Genomic DNA, 20,878 nt, shown 5'->3' on the forward strand with positions numbered 1-20,878 from the left:
CCGTTGTATGGCTTAATGTCACCCAGGAATATCCAAGCTCTTCTTCCTTGTAGCCTGACTGCAGAGGGAGTGATGTCCTCTACTCTGAATGGTCCGTTGAACATTGGCTCGTCCCACTTTTTCCTTGTGTTGTTTCTCACCAGGACCGTGTCCCCAGGGAATAGTTGTGGAAGATGTAAACATTGAATTTGGTCTGTTGAAGTATCTCCTTCTGTGTTCTGTGCTGCCCTGCACCCATTTTGTCATTGCTGCAGCTGTCCTGAAATTACAGTAAGACAAGATGTCATGCAATTCAAGTAATTTAGCATTTCTGATCCTAACACTTCCCCTGTTGGCTGAGCATCATATCTAGCTATATCTCAGAGTGTCAGTGGCGTGTGCATCCTTCTGCCTGTCGCAAATTCATGCAGCGTGAGATGGTGGTCAGAACCAGGCTGGTTTCTGAGCGCATACAGTGCCAAGGGAAGGCAGTGCAGCCATCCCTTCTTTAGAGTAAGCTTCAACTTGGCTATCATTTCCTTTAACAAGCCGTTGAGCTTCTCACAAATTCCATTTCCTTGGGGATGATACGCCGAAGAGAACTTGTTCTTTATACCAAGCAGCAAGCTGATCTGTTCGAATACTGCATTAACAAAGTGGGGACCATTATCTGACCTCATGACCTCACATACTCCCCATCTGGGAAATACCTCCCTCACCAGAAATTTTGCTGCACAGGTAGAGTCTGGGTGTGTACATGGACCTGCTTCTACCCATCTAGAGAATGGACACACCACAGCAATTAGATACCTGTACCCATTACATACTTGAATCATATCAACATAATCGACATGCAAGTGCTGAAAAGGTCCATTGGGCCTTGGGATGACTCCTCTAATTACTCGTAGTGTATGCCCAGCCATGAACTGTTGGCATATTAAACAGTTCACTATAAAAAATGCAACATGCTCTGCTAAATTTGGTATAAACCTGTCTTCAGCAATGGTTGCTGCTAGATTCTCTTATGTCATGTGCACTGGATAATGCAACTGTTCCAATGCTATTTTCAATAGGGCTATAGGCATCACCAGTTTACCAGTGCTGTCTTGTCACCACAAGCTCTCTGAGGGGTTTAAAGAACACCCTCGCCGCTTCCAAAGATGTTTCTCTTCCTGTGGTGCCTCTCCATTAACTGGGTTTGCCCCATCTTACTATAACCTTCAGGTTCGCTTCATGCAACAATCATTCCCTCATACACATCAGTTATTTCCACATTCATTATTATTTCGTCCTTGCCCACTGGGAGTTGTAGTCCCTTAATGAGCCTATCCAATAAGGCTGTGTGCTGCACTGGTGGGCCATCAGCTCGGGGGTAGTTCCTCCTTTTCCAGCGTGCTAGGCCTGCGTGCACTGTTGACCTCACATAGGCAGAGTCACTGTGCACTGTCACTTCCTGGCCTGCGTGATTCTCGATAGCGAGGATAAATGCCAATAATTCTGCAGCTTGCGCTGAATAATGAAATGGTAATCATACACTAATGAGTACTCGAAATTCTCCATTTGCTGTGTGCTTGATCACAGCGGTGCCTGTATATCTTTGCCCGTCATTTTGATCGATTCTCGAAGAACCGTCAACAAAGACAATTTCAGCTTCTGCAATGCATTTTCTTTCACTCTGTGAATCTCATCATAGAATTCTTCATAGTTCACACAGTCATGGATTGGCTCTCAATCCGTGACTGGCTCTGCTATAAACATAGCTGGGTTCACTATCTTACATCAAATTATCTTAATCGATGGATTTGATATGATCACTTCATAATCAGAAGCTCTATGAAATGTCAATGTGCCTTTCGGTTTCTCTAGAATGGCAAATAGTGCATGCTCGATGAACAACGTCATTGAGCATCCCATCACAATGGTTGTAGCCTTCTCTATGGCGAACGCTGCGGCAGCTAAACTTTGTTCACATGAGAAGTGACTGCTCATCACTGGGTCCAAGTTCCCACTGTATTATGCCAGGGGTTTACACCCCAAAGTTGTCCTCTGTGTGAGTACTGCTGTCATAACACTGCCATTCATGTTTGAAAACAGGTAGAATTCCTCTGCATAATTGGGAATTCCTAGAACGGGTGCGTTGCAAATGGCCTTTTTTGAATTCAACAAACCTTTCTTCGATGTTTGTGGTCCATTCCATTTTTTCTTTAGTCACCTGTGCTTTCTTTAGGGCTTGTAACAAGGGCTTGGTATAAGAGCTGTATTCAAAGACCCATTCCCTGACATAATTGCATAATCCTAGAAAACTCTGCATCTGTTTCATTGCGTGTGGCTTGGCAGTGTTTAATATGGCCTAAGCTCTTTCAGGGGTAACCCTTTTCCCCTCATGTGAGATTAGCTGGCCTATGTATAGCACTTCTTACTGACAATATGTGAACTTCTCTTTGACAACTTTATATCCTTTCTTAGCCAGTTTAGTCAATAGCTGAATAGAATCGTGTCTGCACGTTTCCTCTATCGTTCTGCAAATTAAGATGTCCACATATTGCAACACAACACTTTCTAATGCAATATTGCTTAAGTCCATCTGTAGGACTCTGTTGAAAATCGAACGATACTCACATTACATAGCCATGTCGTTATCAAAATATTCAGGACGTTTTTGTGCAAGCATAATTCTCTAGGGCACCTCTCTTTTGATCATTTTCACCCAAAAAACAAGATTAACCTCAACTGGTGTTTCATCTATACCTGTTCGCTCTTCAAACAGATTGTCATCAGTGACGTCAATCAATCTGTATCCTTCTTCAATGGTGATCACTGCACACCATTGTTTGCCTTTGTCATCACAACCATCGATCAAAGCCACTTTTCCTCGTACTATAGCTGGAAACACTTTCCCCTTTTCCTCATGCATAGGTATTCTTTGCCTGAATAGAAACTCATTCGGGGGTTCTCATAGTTTTGTCTGGACGGCCTTGTAGCCCTGCCATTAGTATACGCACACCATATGCAAATAATTCTGGTTCCAATGGAATGGCCATTTTTAGGGATAATTCTCAAAATGTGCTAATTTCCCTTACCTTTTGAGACCCCCGGCAACTTTTCTGGATTTCTAGGATTTGATTTTTTACCAGGGAAGAGTGTGAGCCTTTTTTCCCACTCTTTCATGTATTTTGATGTGTGTTTTACTTTTGTGTTCTTTGGATATGGAGTTTTAGACAACTCCATGGGCATCCTCTTTTTCTTGTGTGTCACACAGGACCTTCAGTGCAGTGGCACAGGGATGTCTTTCAGACTTCCCAATGTTCAAATACCTTCTCTGGGACTGACTACCATCTGCCAGAGCATGTAAAGTTAAATTGACTTTACTAGTCTCTTTAAATGTACAGACCCAGCACACACTATCTTCCTATAGCTCGTTGCTTCTCGAAGCTCGTTGCTTCTCGAAGCAACGAGCTGGGGGTAGATCTCTCTCCGCGGCAGGGGCCTCCCTCTGGAACAGCCTTCCTGCCTCCCTGAAACTCGAGGAGAACCATCTCCGGTTCCGGAAGCACCTCAAAACCTTCCTCTTTGCTTCTGCTTTCTCTCTCCCTCTCCCCTGCTGAACAGCTAATATTCTTCACTGAACCTGCACTGATCCTGCAACTGGAGCTCTCTTAACGGCCTCGGTCCTGGGCCCAGCCACTCTCCACTTGCACTGATGCCCTGGAACCCCTCTGCACTGCGGAACTGTCTCTGTATCCCTACAGCCCCCCCCTCCCCAGCACTTGTTCTGCACTTACCTTGCACTTGCCACCAGCTGGCCATATTTATTTATTACTTTACGCCACTTACCTTGTACTGCACTTCCCCCCCTCCCCTTCCCCTTGCACCTTTCCCCCTCCCCCACCCCTGCACTTGCGCGGTCTGAATGACACCTGGCCTAGTAAGATCGTTGTCTGTCTCCCCTTGTCCCCCCCTCCCTGCCTCGTCGCGCCTTGAAACACCTGTGTATAGGTGCGTTACAAATGCCATATCATATCATATCATATCATATCATATCATATCATATCATAGAGCGCTGGAGGGGTTGTCTAGCTTCCCCTGAGACAAAACACTCATGTAACAGTCAAATGTTACCTTTTCACCATTTCTTTTAGTTGTCTTTTGGTACCCAAATTATTGGTACTCATTTTATCAACCTCGAAAGGATGAAGGGCTGAGGGGACCTGCCGGGATTCGAACCTGTGACCATGAGGTCCAACACAGGCCCCTGTAGTGGATGTATTAGTCCACTGAGCCATAGACACAGCTTAGGGATAAAATATAATAGATATTAAGTTAACAATTTAACACCCCCTTCATCTTACGTTCATTGCACAGAAGGGAGAATAGTCTAGTCTGTGTGATCACTTTTTTACGGCTACTTTGATCTTGCTCCATGTGATACTGGAAATACATTGGAGTGACAGGGCCTCCATGTCCTTGTCCTGTACTCCTTTTATCATGTGTGTTCTGTGTTATTTTCTGCACAGGAGTCCATGCAGTACGCCTGGCAGTGCAGCTCTTCCTCTTTTTGGTTGTGGTGAACAGACCCTTGGGATACCCTTACAGCACTTGTGGGTGGGGCTATAACCCTGGGCCCCTAGTGTATTTTTTTGGGCACCTGTGTGTGGGCCACAGAGAAGGGTATGGGCTGGTGGCAGCTCTATGCTGAATTTGACAGGTGCTCTGAGTATCCTCCATTTTGGGATACTCAGTTGATTCCTGATAGGAGACAAGGTGGCCCCTCTGGCCTCTTGCTTTCTATTGCCTGGTACCTTGTTTCCCCAAATTTCTGGGAAGCCCCGACTCTGTCCCTTCCCCCTGACTGGCTGTTGGGTGGAAGTTCCATATATGGTATTGTGGTGAATTCCAGGCCAGACTGGCTGGAGCCTTCCCAATGACTGTATGTTGTGGGTATGCCATTAGGGTGGGACCTGGGTGAATGGAGTGTGTGACCAATATGCATTTCATGTTATGGGTGTCTGGTTTCTGGTATGTAACACAAAGACTGAGACAGCCCTGCCGGAAACTGGTATGAATGCAGTGTGGAGTGTTGAATGGCTGGGTACTTGTCCCAATACACATTCCGTGTTGTGAGTGTCTGGAGGGAGGAGAATGGCCTGAATGCACTGTATGCCTGTTTGGCTGCCTGCCTGCCTGCCTGCCTGAATACCCTTCTGAGTGATTGGTTGGATGAGAATGTGACCCAGCAGAGTGAATGAGAGACCAAACAATATATCTGGGGACCTCTCACTGATGGAAATCCTTCCGAGGCTGACGTCGAAACTTGTTGATTAACCTTGAAACCCGCTAGAAGAAGAAGAATTGCTGCTGCTGTCCTTCGCGAATCTGAAAGCTGCTGTGCCTTCAAGGAACTGATCCAAGAGAGGACCTGGCTAGGAGACATCTTCCCGAGCTACGACGGAACATTGTGCACTAGCTAGCCTTCACCAAGGCTCCGTGGAAGTCAGTCCTCGAAAGACTGCCAACCGGAGATGGGGACCGCCGAGGAATCTGAAGCAAAGCACCCAGACATTGAAGCCCATCACCATCGACGACCATCATCGCCGACCGGAGCTACAATGCTCCATTGCCTAAGGCATTTGAAACCAGAACTCCCTTGCTCATCACCGCCGACCACTTTGTCTCGCCGGAGGAAGTCAAGGTCGCCGCCGAACCAAGGACAATCCGCTGATGGGTTTCCCACCACCTGAAGTCCTCAAAGACGCTGACGATGATCTGGAAGACAGCTGTGGTCGTGTCCCAATCGCCAACACCGCTAACCAGATGCCCTTGCTGGGCCTACGTTCTTCATTGATTCTTTGCGGCAACAAACTATCATCCCCGAGGTGTACTGCATGCCTCATCTTTGCAGGATGTTCCAGACCGTTCGTCGACGAGCACCACGAGGACCGAAGCAGCTGCCTCAGCAACATTGTTCACCTGTTCTTCGAGGAATCTCGACGATCCATGGCTCCTGCCTTAAACGGAGTTCACCCAAGTAGGATCCGTCGACGACCCATCGTCGAACTCTGCTAAACCAAGTACATTGCGGTAGTAGAACATTTGTAGAAGGAAATAAGACTCTGCTAAACAATATTTGGACTGGGCTTGTTTATACATCATATTTACAGGTTGCCGAGGTGGGGGGACCTCACACAGAACTGTGCCTAGTGGTAGGGGCCCAGCATTCTGCCAATTGTTTAATCAACTTGTTTTCCTCCTAAGTCTATGGTTGATACCTCTTGCTATTTATTTGTTTGCCATTTGAAACTGTCAGCAGTTGGTGCATTTTAATGGAGTCAAAGAGTAATTGTGGTACCACATAGAAACTGTAAATGTATCATTATAGTATTGCCTGAGCACAAAGTGTGTTATTGTATCTGTATATAACTTGAACCTTATTTATATAAAGAATTGTGTTATCACTAACATAGTGTGTGGACATTCCTTTGTGGGGTCTTGTGGATTACACTGTACTTAAGAACCAGCTTGCATCACCCTCCGAGAGCTTAAGCCTTGATTGTTCGTCTGTAATGGGCCGTCTCAAACGACGACGCTCCTAGTCTCAGAAACCCATTGTAGGGACGATTGGGCATTCTCCCAGTATGGCCGTGGGAAGTCACAGTAGCGGACTAGCCTACGAAGCCTCCCAGCCGGTCCTGACCATGCCCCCAAAGCAGGAAGCAGTGGAAACAGTATATCCAGACCCGATGTCTGCAGGACGTTGCGTTGCTATTCTCCTAAGAGTACACATACGCTCCGTGAGTTTGTCTCCTCTTTTCTCAAGGATTATCCTGTGACCAGCTAGGCAACCTCTGCCTCCACATACCTTTCTATCTATCCTGTGACTTTCCCTTTCTATAGTTTCTCTCCGTGCCTTCCTGCGCTTCCTGGGATTGTACCCACGACATTCTTCCTGTTCACTCGGACACAAGTACAGAAACCGCTCAGACCCAGTCAGGTAGGAACTAGGACAGTAAGGTACTCGGGGGGTCAATTGAGAGCAGTATACTCAAATCTCTTTTGACTCTTCAGTTGGCAGCAGGATCCGCCGCACTCGCCCTCACAGGACTACACAGGACTACATTTCCCAGCAGCCTGCAGACTGGTATGCACACAGACACGAGTCAATCCCCCGTTCGGTACGTGCAGGGAAGGATCATCTGGCAGATCCTTTATCTGATCTCATACATCTATCTCTTTTTCACCTATTTTTCTTCTTGGGTGTTAGGAAAGATTCTCTTTACTGCACCTTTCCTTCCATCTTTATGGAACCCCCAAACTTTTTGCTTTTATTTTTCAATCTGACCTGTACTTTTGCCTTTGCTCACATGTTATGGGGAAACTGATATGTCCTTAAGGCTATCAGTACTGGGAAACAGTGTTTCCCTTAGTCTTGTGACTGTGTTGCTACTTGTGGTTACTTTTGTATCACATGTTGTAACTTTTTATCATTGCACACAGCAGCTTACACTCAGTGCAATGGGTTCATTTTTTGTTTTGCTCTAGACTAACACTCAAAGGATGTTTTGGTTATTCTGAGGTGCTTAAAAGGTGGGCTGGTGGCAGTAGTGACTTTTCCCCACTTTTTGGGGAATTTCGTTTTAGCTTAACCTCGTTTACCGCGTTGGGCTACTTACTGTGGCTACTGGCCAAACATGGCCGTGCCACGAGGTTTTTCGCCCATTCTTTTTGCATCTTGTTGTTTAGCCTTCTTCCTGGCCTCAGAGGCCAGAAAGATCCTTATAAGGACTTCCAGTGCCCGGGAAAGCAGCAGCTTTTGGCGGGCTACTGGAGGGCTGTGTGTGTTTGCAGCCAGGATGTGGGCTGGGTCAGTCTGACCCTAATACACATCCTGGTTTCTGTGTGTCTGAGTGGTATGCATGATTGTTCCAGCCAGTGGTCCTGATTGGACCACTGTGGGGTGTGTGTGTGGGCTAGTTCTGCCATTGGCTAGTGGGAGTTTCGACTCCTACTTGGCTTTTAGGATAAGAAGAGGGCCCCTGCATGCAATTCTCAGACATCCTGGAAGAACCTGAAGGAGCCAAGAATCCGTCCAGCTGAGAAGACCCGCAAAGAAACCTGTAACCTGTCTGAAGGAGGCCCGGCAACCAACTTCTGCTGCAGTCCTGGTGGAGCCCTGTCTGTCTCTTGATCTCCAGTAGGCCTGCGAAGGTGCTACGACCCCTGGATTGGAGGGACCATCCATTCCCAAAGCCTACTCGATGCCCAACGCAAAAACCGCCTTTGGAAGTGCCCGGGAATCGTCCTGTGGCTGACCAGCTTTGTTATTGGGATACCAGGTTATCTTCGTTTGCCGTTCCGTTTCTGCCTGAAACTTGGTACACCCTCAGCTGCCACTGCAACGACATCCTCTGCGAAATTTCGGCGTCCTAGCACTAAGGGGACCCGAGAAAGACCGGAAAGTCCGACGGCAGCTACTGAGTCCTGCTGCATCGCTGTGCGCACGTGCACGGTCCGAAACCTGCTTTTCTGACCCGTCTCGAGTCCCGAGAAGGGGGCTGCATTGTTTATTTCTGCATTTCTTCACCAAGAGTCCTTGCACCAGCAAAAGATCCTAATCGGAGAATCACTCGAACCTGCAACCCGTGAAAATCGTGGACCGCGGAATTCGGTGGGAAAAGCAAGCCAGGACACCCTTCCTTTGTTCTGGAAAGTCTTGGGAAGATTCGGAGTGAGGGGGTAAGTTATTGTGGTTTTAACATACCCCTACCCTCCCATTGTAAGTCAATGGACTTACAACACTCTTTATTTTAAACCTATTGGCTTTGCCAATACTTGCTTTGGCAAGACTTCTAACTGTTGGGGGAAATTTTGGACATTGTCTATCTTGCACCCTGGCTCTAAAAATTCACCACAGGACCCCAGAGACCCTACCTACATTTCTCCTGCCTCCTGTGTGCTGTCTCTTTGTATCCTGAACATTAGGGCACAAGGCCCCAGGCAATTTAGGGTTGGACAATTTTAGTTAGGGGTTAATTCTCTGTGGACCTTTTGTGTATGATACTTGCCTATTCATTCCCTTGCAGGAGTATCTTGAGTTGTATTATGCACTTGAACCTGTGATTGTATATATGTATTTTAGTTTGATGGTATTGGTTGATAAGACTACATGTGTGTGTTCATTTTTCTTATAGTGTATTTGGCCATAATTAAATAACTGTATTTTTATACATCCTGTCTAAGTGTAATTTGTGACTCCCATTGTGTGACCTCATTGTGGATGGACCCTTTACACTCTCACCCCTCTGAAGAACTTAGCCTAGACTACCTGTCACTGCTACCTTAAACTGGTTTGGCTACAGCTTCCCAGAGTTGCCCCTGTCACAATATAGGTTGGCCTTCTATACATCAGTCCACCAGGCCAGAATATAGGAAATCAGTCTTAACATTGGGGTTAATCAATTGTTCCTCTACCCCTACCTCTTAGGGGTTATATCCAGGTCTGTTACGCAGTGCTCCCCACCTCAGTTTCATTTCCACCATTCGTACTACTGCCCGGGTTGAGGGAGCCATATTTCCATAGTGAGGGTAAGATATAAGGGTAGACATTACACGAAGGATCTCCGACATCGGATCGCCATTAACCCTTGTCTCTTGTCCATTAGCAGGATCCTATCAGCTGGTAGGAAACACACTGGGTATTATTGGCGCCTTACAGTATGCTGAAGTAAAAGACTGGAACCAGCATTCCCAAGCTACACACCACAGCACAAGGTTTTCTCCCCCAAGAGTGTTTCCCTGGCGGCCCCTCTCTGGGCTTGCCTTAGGCTGCATCACAGAGGGGTCAACAGGTGGATTCTCATAGCTCCGGTCTGCGGATTCAGGTAGGCGACCTTTCGTATATTGACAGTTCGATAAGGTGTGCATATATTGAATATTGATTGATTATTGCCCCAGGCATAACATAGTCCACGTTTATCATATAGAGAATTTTTGTTGGGGTCATCTGTGCTGCTCCTCTGCAATATAGAGAGCAGGTGTACAGACTCCCCCCCCCAGTCTTTACACTGGTGGCAGCGGTGGGATGCTTATGGTTTTAAGAATGAGTGTGTAACCTTCCCACTTACAAAATACTCACACTTTGTTAAACTGAAGTTTAGTTGTGTATCAGATAACCACATTACAAGCAATGGAGTGTATTGCAAACAGTAAATTGACTAGGATGAGTTTAGAGGCACTCCAGAGTGCTTGTGAAGCCAGGGAGTTAGACTTTGAGGATAAGTCTAGGACTGATCTGATAGCTGCCTTGGTGGACTACCCGACTGATGGTGATACTCTTGAAGAGTGGGATGCAACCACTGATGCCCCTGGCCCTGGGGTTGTTATTGAATCTGTTTCTGGGAATGCCACCACCCCTGATGCCTCCATTCCAGCAATGTTTCTTCAGGGAATCCCGAGGATGAAATTGGCCTTTGAATATAAAAAGTTGGAAACTGAAGCTGAACTTAAGAAAGAGGAGTTGGCACAGCAAGTTATACTCAAGAATAGGGATCTTGAACTTAAAAACAAGGACACTGAATGTCAGAGAATCCAGCTAGAGAACGCTAGAGTGGAGACTTCAGCTAAACCCGTTGAGAGTGGCAGGTCCCCAGCCACCAAGTTTATGAAAGATTTGGTTGGTGTGTATGTGGAGGGTTCTAATATCCTCCAATGGATTGAAGCATTTGAAATGACTTGTGCAATTCATGATGTTAAGAGAGATTGGGCTAAGTGTTTGTTAAGCAGAGTACCTCAGACTGGATATGACTGTATTCTGAAACTGAGTTTGGAAGAAAGGGGTCAGTATGAGTGCATGAAGTCTGCTCTGATTTCCAAGTTTGGCAAGACACCTACCCAATACCTTAAAAGGTTCTGGGAATTTAAGAAAAGAGAGAATGTGTCTAAATTGTGTCCCAGGAAATACTTCCCAGTATAACTATGTATCACCTGAAGAAAATGGTTATACTTAAACTACTTACTGAAGTAAAATTTTTAAGTTTACAATAGTGAACAGAATACAGTCTTAATTCTTTGACGCTTAATGTAAACCTTAACTACACCGATTCCTAACAGGAGGTGTATGAACATACAGCTCAGTCATTGAGCACCCGTCAGAGCACCAGACTTAGCTGGATAGTGTTATCCAGCTTCTATTTGGAGGTTTGCTTACAGACAGGTACCTCAAGAGGGTGTTAGTTTCAGCCCTTTGAGATGCTCTTTAGACATCCCGTGCGGAGGCCCCTTGCCTTGATCAGAGAAAGTTTGGAAGCCACCCCTCCAAGTCCTGCTATGCAAGTGTGGAACTATGTGTTAGGCCACAGACGGAGGATGACAGATGATGGACCAGGTGACAGTGACCCTTAGGCCAGCCAGGAATTGAACAAATAACTGGCATGACCTCAAAGCATCGCAAGTGGATTGCACTCCAGGTCTGGAGATCCTTGTGATGGAGCCTACCAAGCCTCAATCTTTGGAAGATAAGTGGACTGGACCCTTCAGGATAATCTCCAAGATGGGCAAAGTCAATTATCTGGTTGAAATGGGAGTCCCTGGGGTAACCCCTCATGTATTCCACGTCAACAGGCTCAAGCCTTTCCATAGGTGAGCAGGAGTCACATGTCTCTTGCTAGCTTCAGGGCAAGGAGAGGATGAGAGTGAGCCCCTTCCTGACTTGCTGCATAACAACCCTCAGAATGGCTGAGTGGTGGAAGTGCAACTCTCTCCAGATCTGACACCAGAGCAGCAGAGGGCCTGCAGGGCTTTGCTCCAGAACTGTGCCCCTCTGGATAATAAAACAATATCTCTTTGCCAGCTTGAGTTTGTCCAGTTATTTAGGCCAAGAGTTATTTCTCTCGAAATTCCATCTTGCTTCTAATTGCTTTCCAAGTACCTCTAAGGGTACACACCTCACTTAAGAATTCACATGCCTATTTAAAACTGCAAGCAGTTAGTGTATCTATTACTGAATTTAAGTAATGTGTGGTACCACATAGAGTGTATATATTTATCATTTTTGAATAAGTATTCCAAGTACACAGTGTTATTATTTATGTGTATATATGTTGGTAAAAACCTTATTTTATATAGAGAAGCTGTGTTATCACCTATACTCCCCTCCAGTCTTTACAGTTTACTTTTGATGCGTTGATCTCTCAAGCTTGTGTGAAAGGGTCAGCCCCCCCCCCTTTATGTACTATTTGTAGACTTCGCCTCTGCATTCAATACTATTGATTGTTCACTAATGAAGATGAAGATCTCTGAGGATCTATTGGTGGAGTGAAAAATTCTCCATGGAAATAACTTTGCAAGGGTGAAATTGAATAACAGGGGTGATCTATAAGTATCTATCGATATTGCCAGGGGAGTGAAGCGGGGTGCATACTGTTAGGCAGAATCACATGCAGGACCCCTGGGTAACACTACATGCAATTAAGACTACAAGTGTCAGTACAATTTCACCTTTGGTACAAGCCTGTACTACACAGTAAAGGGGTAGAGATGGCTGAGCAGCCAGACCTATCTCAAGAGTAAAGTGAGCAGTAGAACAAGTTGCACGAAGGACCAACAAATACAGTGATTCAAATATACACTTACTCAAGGTTTCTCAGTAAAAGAATATCCATTTATTTACACAGTCAGTTTGAAAACATGACACTAGCAAGAGCAGCTCAATATCATATACTAATAAATCACAGATACACAACCAAATAAGTTACTGAAGAAGTTCAGCTCCCCTGAAGTGGCAGCAAAATGGCACTTCAGAAACTTTAAAAAGGGGTAAAAAGACACGGTTCTAAGAATTAACAGCACAAATACTTGCATAGGCAGGGCAAAGGGTTTCAGTAAACTACATCCAGCAATTCAGTTCATAGGCCTGGGCCAAAGTCAATGGTTCAGAGTCTTTGTATAGGATTGCACAGTTCTGGTAATAAACGGTTTAGTCTTTGCCACAGATCTTAGAAGAATTTGGTCAGACGAAAAGTTAGACGAATGATTAGGGAAGGACAAGCCGTCGAAGTCCGGAAAGTTTCACAAACTTTTGCCGTGGCCGAAAAGATTTCCGGACCGCGTTTGCACAGTACCTTTAAAGTGAAGAAGAGCTGTAGCTGAGGCCGTTGTTCCTGGCAGTTCGAGCAGATTTCGCTGTTCCTGAGCTTCAGTCGTGGGGACAAGAAGGAGGACGTCAGGAGGTTCCTGCACTGCACAGGGATGAGGCCACAAGCTTGGCAAAACATTGGTTTAAGGTGTGAGTGCCTTAAAGTCCACAAGCTGGTTTCCTTCCCTCTGGCTATCTGGTTTTCAACAGCACTCTGAAGAAAATGTTACCAGGATGGGGACGGGATCCAGGTGGCTTGCGAGTTGGTTGTTCCCACCAAACTCAAGGGAAGAAGTCGTCCTTGAAGGGCTTCTCTGTTGAGGGAGTTTCAGGCAATTCTGACCTGCAGCAGGGCTTCACTGGTGGACCAGGAGTTGCAGCAGTCGTCTTCCTTCAGCTCGTCTTTGGTTCTCTCGTTTCAGTGGTCGACTCTGCTTTTTAAGTCCCAGAGGCCTGCTTTTAAACAGTTTTCCCCCATCCATTCCAGCCTGGCTGTCACTCACACAACAGGGTGGCTGTCCTTGCCGGACAGCCAGCCAATCACGCCAGAGTGCATTCAGGTCTCCTAGGAGACTAAGCACAGGGAGTTTCGGGCACCTCCCTCACATCCTGTCCACCCCAGACACCCTGGCACCAGAGGAGGGCTTTAGCACTGAAGCCTGCGAAAGGCCAATGAACAAAGGGACCAAACCTGGTTTGGCGCGCAGAGACAAACACAAGAACGACCTTTCCTAAAAGAAATGCCGAACAAAGTTGACCAGAGTCTGTTTTTACAGATAGGTCTTGGATACCATATTGGAAAACATGGCTGACCCGATTTTTTTTCTACTGTTGTTAGCGGTCGGGAAAAATCATGGTAGTTTGATCTAAACCACTGCCACCAGCCATTTAAAGTAGGAAAGGTAACATTTGACTGTTACATGAGTCCTGTGCGTCCTACGAAAAGGATTGCGAGGCACACTGAAATGCTGCCCCCAGACAGCAAGAAGTCCCGCAAATAGTGTGGGAGAACTTTGGGACTGGCTCAGATGGTGTTGGGGGTGAATGGGAGCATTAGGGGGAGTTCACTGGGGGGTTTTGGGAGTTCACTGGGGGGTTTTGGGAGTTTACTGGGAAGGTTTGGGAGTTCATTGAGGGCTTGGGGGGGTTGTCACATTTTTGCAGTTTGAATGAATACACCCGTTGTGTGAAAAAACATTCAATGCCTTGACATTGTTCATTTCGTATTGTTAAGACGGATTTCTGAACTCTGTCCTGGAGGCGCAGAGGTTCAGAAGGCCAGCCTAGTTTCTTGGAACAGGGTAACCTCTGGATAAGCCAGACCAATCAAGGTAGCGATCGCGGCGGTCAAGACTAGGTCTCAAGAGGGGTGAGGGTGACTGAAAGCCCGCAATGAGCACACGAAGCAAGGACACGTACAAATTACTTCAAACAGGTGTTATATCAAAAATATAGACACATTTATTACAAGGCCTTTGTAATACTGACTATAGGAAAGAATCACAATAATACTCTCGTAAACCAACACATCACAATCAAAATACAATATATATACAATAACAAAAGGTCTAACGAGTTAGACGCACGAAATGTGTAGACCACCTAGATGGGGAGGAAAAAAGGCAGTGCGAATATCAGTTAGACCCAGTCCGCCTTCAGAGGCACCTAACTAGAAGGAAGTCCGAGCCCTACGAGGAGTGGAGCCTTGTGCTCAAAAGTACCTGCACACGCTGGTGCCAACAGGCAAAAGGAGGTCTCTTCGAGGAAGTCAGACAGTTCAGATCGGTGAACAAATGAAGAAGGACAAAGCTTCTGTGACTCAAGCGCAGCCTCCACTGTGGACAGAAGCAGAGCGTGAGTACCGAAAGGGTGCTGTTTGACACAGCGGGGAAAAGCTATGGGATCTATGGGCTACTGCAGGTGGGTGACCAGTTCCTAGCGTTGCTACTCACCGGACCCCGATGCAGGCAGACCCAGGCTTCTCCGCGTCAGTTTCAGTGCTGGCAGGTTCAGATACGAGCAGGGGAGGTCTCGTCCTCGTGTAGATTCCGCAGCAGCAGAAGTTGGAGTGGATAATGTCCCAAACGTAAGGAACCCGCACAGGTTGTTACCACAGCAGGGCAATGGAGCGGCTGTGTGTATTTCAGCCCAAAGTACACTTCTCATTTCGGACCTGGGAACGCTAATTGTACGAATCTTGTGAGAGTGTCAAGGACTCATAATACAGCAGCAAGCTGACGGCGGTTACAGAGCAAGACTCCTGTGTAGGCTGGTCAGTCAACTGGATGGCCCAGAGACACTTCCGAAGGCTTACGTGCAGGAGATGGTGAAGATGCCGAGAATAGTTGTTCCCACTATTCCAAAGGTTGAAGTACCAGTACAGGCCTTCTCGATCGGGCTTTGCAGAAGCGTGAATATGCCATCATAAAAGTGAACAGAGGGGTCCTTTTTATAATGTGTAATGAGTCATCGTCCCTCTTGGGCCTCCTAAGGTTGGAATTGTTTAGAAGGTTGAGTAGATCCTTTTGATGAGTGGAGCAATGAACAGGGATTTTTTTCTGCAGCTAGCACGGTCTCCGGACTGGAATGAGGGCTTGGGTGCTGCCTGGCTGTCTTTAAAATGTAAAAAAATGGAAATGGGACTGGGCATGTTCCCACGACCATATTGGGAGGCTAACCTCATTATGTACTTATTCAAAAGGATATTTTCCTTATCTGAAGGCCCACACACATATTGAGCAATGCCCCAGTCCCGCAGCGAGGCGGATCCTCACGCAAATGAGGTTTCACAAACTTCCGGTTATGGCTGAATCTGCCAAAAGGAAGAGGCTGTCAGGCGCTGAATCCACTTCCTGCTGCCGAATGGTTAAGTATTATGTCAGATATTAGATTCTTTTTGCAGGAGGTCTACAGGGTGTGCAGGGGGGCGTGTTTTGGCTAAATAGCCTAACGTGGTCACAGTGTAACTCGATCCCTGGCCTTGGCCAAGGTTTGGAGGGCTTTTGAGCCTGAAATCTCCAGGTTGGGAACTGATGCTTCTGTATAAGTGCCTTGGAAGGTCCCTGGGGACTCAGTAGTTCCCTTTGGGAAGGAGCCTTGGGGTAGCGCGCCAGTGGTATTTAGGTTATTGAATAACAATGGAGCTCTTTGCCGAGTCATGACTTAACATTCTTCTTTGTTTGACGAATTCCATCTTGTGTTTACCAAGGATTTACATGTGTATATGTACCTTTTTCTTTTTTTTGTATGTTATACTGTTACCTTTTTCTTTTTTCTTTTTTCTGTTTTTCTATTTTCTTGTTTCTCATTCATTTGATTTTATAATGGTTTATGCAATGCAGGTGGTCGGTCAAAAGACCGAAAAAAAAATCTCGAAATACAATAATCTCGAATCCGAAATCTCGAAGAAAAAAAAAGTCGAATTTTTTATTTATTTAATTATATGCTTTTTTGGGGTCAGGTAAGTAAAAAAAAATGGGTTAAAATAAAAAAAAATAGAAAAAAGGGGGGTTGGGGGGGGAACCCCCCCATTTCGAACAAAAAACGTCATTAAAAAAAAATTCGACTTTTTTTTTTCTCGAGATTTTGGATTCGACATTATTGTATTCGGGATTTTTGTTTTCGGTTTTATGACTATAAACCGTTTATGCAATTTGTGAAAAGTTCATAATGAACTAGAACACAATAAATGGCGAAGAGTGGGATACCGAGGATGCCACGTGATCTAGGCACTGGGAGATGGCAAGCTTGATCCTGCAGGTGTGAACTCTTCTAATTGGTTATGTTTCCTCTCTGCAGGGTGAGCTCCAGGACTGGCTGACACTATTAAGGAAAGAGGCAGATGGTTTCCTGGAAAGTAAAAGGAAAGAAGAGGAGGAATATCGAACCATGAGGGTAAGCAGAAGCTTTCTGGAAAGGCGCTGATGTTTTCTGTGTGCCAGGCAGGGATGACATTCAGCACATGAGGGATGCCAGAGACGGTATATGCCACACCCTGCTAACACACATGTCATATTAGCGAACACACTAGTACATTTCAGCTCAGTTTTAGAAAACAATTGAAAACCTGCCTCTTTTCAACAACTTGCTTACGAATGATGATTATTTACAGACTATTTCTTGGGATGTAGCTGGTTTTTGAGTGCCAGGAGCCACCTGGATGCTGATATCGCACTTTATATATGTCTTAACATAAAGCATAGAGCGCCTTGAGGCCTACGGGCGAAATGGCACTATATAAAAAATAACATAGTTAGAATATAGATAGATAGCAGTTGTCCTACTACTAGTCTGAGTAGCCTGTTCTACAGTATCATAGTACAGAGATGGCTCCTGCTTGGCTTGTAACCCTGCTTTGTTTTCAATACTATCCTTGATCTCCGATTGCTCCTTGGACTCATTACGTGTTTTCTCTTCACACAGATGTATTGACAATAACCCATAACACGTTCCACTGGGCCGCGTCACACTGCTCATTTGCGTTTCCAACCTACGGCCGTGTGCACCCATGCTTTGCCTGTATTTATACCTGTATATGCAGCCCTGCATTCGCTGTTGCACTAGTCCTGTGCGCCCAGTATGTTCTTGTGCCATCTTAAAGCGCATTGGTCATGAGCCCTGACTGCATTATCTGCTCCCCTCCCCCTACTTCACCTCCATTCCCTGCCCCCTCCTTGCTTTTTCCCTTCACTGCTCCCTGTAAAGTGCAAGAGCCATCTCGAGCCTTCCACAGATAATAGCTCTGTCCCCCCTCCCATGCCCCCTCCTCCCTTTCCGCACTCCCATCTTCTTCTATCCTCATGTATTGTTTGTTCTGTCCCCCCTCTGTTTTCCACCCTCCTCCCCCTTACCATCACATCCCTGTATTAGACTGCTACTTGTGAACTGCTTGAGTATCTTTGAGCGTAGTAGTGCCCTGTACTCCACCTGTTCCGCCTCCTCTTCCTGCCTCACCCTTTCCCTCCCTACCCTAACCCCTTACCCCTCTTCCACCCTCCCTCCCTCCATGTCTTCATGTTGTGCTGCTATACAAGAACTGTATGGCCCGCTCAAACCTCGTATTGTGCAGTGGCCTGTCTGTGCTACCTTCCCACCCTGATACCCCCCACCTTTTTACCCTATTTTGTGTAAGGCACTTTGAAAAGCTAAGGTTCGTCGTCAGACCTGAAAGTTATCTACACAGTTATATGTTACAAATGCACCTGTTTCCTGTACCTCACTGCCCCTGAGCAGACTTGTAATCATTCAGGAAATTCAAGGGCTCCGAATGACTGTGTTTTTCCCACTGTTCCCTTCCTCCCTGACCGCTTTGAAACACCTGTAAAATAGTGTATAGGCGCTATACAAATAAACAAGACCATACCATACCAATAGTATTTCTTGTGCTTGTATCTGTTTGAATTCCATGCACCCTCCCATCATCCCTAGAGTTGGGCACATATATTACACCACGCCAGTTTTCTCACAGCTCCCAATTACACTGAGAAAACAATCTAAGGGCCTAGGCATCAAGGGGTATTGTGGGTATCTGCACATGTAGGTTAGAGATAGTGAGATAGGATAGTCTGTGCCATTGCCACCTTTTACTTTAGTAAAGAAACTTAAAATATTCCAGACCTGCTAGATGGTAGAAAATGCACAACATATGATTCTAAACAGGTGTAAACACCAGAAAGACTAATGGCCCTCATTAGGAGTCTGCTGCTAACCCGTTGGTGCTACCGGCGGTTTACCGGCAGACTCACCTTACCGTTTTTGCCGCCCGATATCCCAGTGTTTCTGGGATATTATAGGTGGCAGAGTAACAATAAGTTCCCATTCCCATTGAGTCCGATATGGAAATGGGAACCCTGAATAACTGGCACTGTTAGTAACGGCGCCACTGCTTCAGTGAAAAGTCTGCCGGTAGGGGCTAGAACTACCGACAGGTCAGGCCTGCCGGTAGTTCACAGCCCCTCCCGGCAGACTTGTAGTTTCCGATCTGAAAAAGGTGCCAGTTGTCTTATTCTGGACCGGCAAACGTTATGAGGCCCTAAAGCTTGGTCAGTAACTTTTGTCATCATTTAGTTACACAAACACATAAGATACATGTTTCATTGTTACTCGAGTGCTTTTACTGCACTACCAAAAGGCTACCTATGTAAGATTTATGAACACCTCTTTAACCCCTAATCTTATTCCTCCCATATGACCTTTGGCCCCCAAGACATGGGGCAAAGACATAATATATACTGGGCCTCATTACTAGTATGGAGGTAGCCATGCCGCTTTTAGCGGCATGGCTACCCCCATACCGGGTACCGGGTCTGGGTTCCCTGAATGAGGAAATACCGGGCCATTCCAACCTTGGAGGGCCCGGTATTTCCCCGTTCAAGGAACCCGGACCCGGTACATCCCCCATCCCCATTCCCATTTGAGCCCCCATAGGGCTCAATGGGAATGGGGAGGATGCTAACAACGGGCCCGTTAATGATGGGCCTGTTGTTAGCATTCTGGTCTGAACGCGGGACCTGCTAAGGACGCCTGGTTTTACCAGGTATCCTTAGCGGGACCTGTTAGCACACCCCTTGTAATGAGGCGGTAGGGGGTTAACGGCACGGCAGCTCTACCAACGCCGTTAACCCCCTACCGCCTGGGTCGTAATGAGGCCCACTGTGTGCTCTGAGAGAGCAGCCCCATTCTCTGATGTTAAAAGCCTCTTACAGGGGTGGTATGACTGCTCTGTATCTCCAAGTAATTCCAACTGAGTTGCATGCCATTGTCCCTTAATGGTAAGGGAAGGTAAAGTGATCTTGTAAAGAGCCCTTCTGCCAAGTAAAGTTGGCCTCTCTGTGCATGGCTTTGTAATAAGGGTGTGGGTGGTGTTATTGGGGAGGCCGGGACAGCATGGGCAGAAAGACTGTGGTGTTGATGAATGCAATGGAAGTAATGTTGGGCAATGCTGCCAGGCACAAAAGCGAGGCCTGGTAACCTGTGCCCCATGGCAGCCAGGCTGGGGAGAGGGGTGGGAAGCAGCCCAACAAACGGGCCGTGCTCCCCCTCTCCCTCAACACTGCCACACAGCGGCACGCAGTCGCCGGACAGGATGACAAGAAGGAAGGGCGAGGTGTGAAACAACACGGTGCCCTTCCTTCCTAATAGGCGCCAAGCACCCAGGATGCACAGGAAGCAGGAAGGCAGGACTACAAAGAGAAGCACCCCCGGGTGCGGAGACATTCAGCGTCTGCCGGCCTGGGGGCTTCCACCACAGCCCCCACACATGACACAACAAGGACCCAGGGCCTGCCCCAGGGTTCAATATAAGGAGCTGCATTTCTGCAGAAAGACACACATCAGTTTGGGACCCTGCACAGGGACCCAAACAAATGAGTGCACTGCGAACACAGAGTCCCATCCTTTTTCTTTTGGAACATTGCTCTGTTCCAGCTGCACAGCCCTAGCACTGGAGTTTTAACTTTCTCTGTCCCAGGAGGACTGCGATGAAATCATCTTTTCTTTTCCTGTTAAGAGAGCTGAGGCGAGGCACTGTCAACCCAAACCCTGGTCCCCTGTGGTAATAAGCTCCAACACCGACTGAAGGTTCAGCAAGAGGTATTAACGGGGCGGAAGAAATCCACACCAACCTGCAAGACGTCTGCAGGAGAAGCAACTGCGAAGTCCCGGGGAGTGCGAGCGAAGGAGGCGTGACGAGCCGGGAGACCCCTCAACACCACAGGACCAGGTAAAAGCCTGCACAGCATCGAAGGGTCGGGGAAGCTTGCAAAGGAGGGTAGG

General features: G+C 46.7%; 1 protein-coding gene across 1 annotated transcript in view; it reads left to right on the forward strand.

Moving 5' to 3' along the window:
* The window catches only part of LOC138498205 (GTPase IMAP family member 6-like), a 319,027-nt gene that overhangs the window by 22,846 nt on the left and 275,303 nt on the right, over positions 1-20,878 (forward strand). Inside the window, exon 2 of the mRNA XM_069622087.1 lies at positions 16,904-16,999. Coding sequence (XP_069478188.1) covers positions 16,904-16,999 — 96 coding nt within the window. The remainder of the gene's footprint in view (positions 1-16,903; positions 17,000-20,878) is intronic.

The sequence above is a fragment of the Ambystoma mexicanum genome, chromosome 5q (genome assembly GCF_040938575.1).
Source record: "Ambystoma mexicanum isolate Mex_15411 chromosome 5q, UKY_AmexF1_1, whole genome shotgun sequence".
NCBI lineage: Eukaryota > Metazoa > Chordata > Amphibia > Caudata > Ambystomatidae > Ambystoma > Ambystoma mexicanum.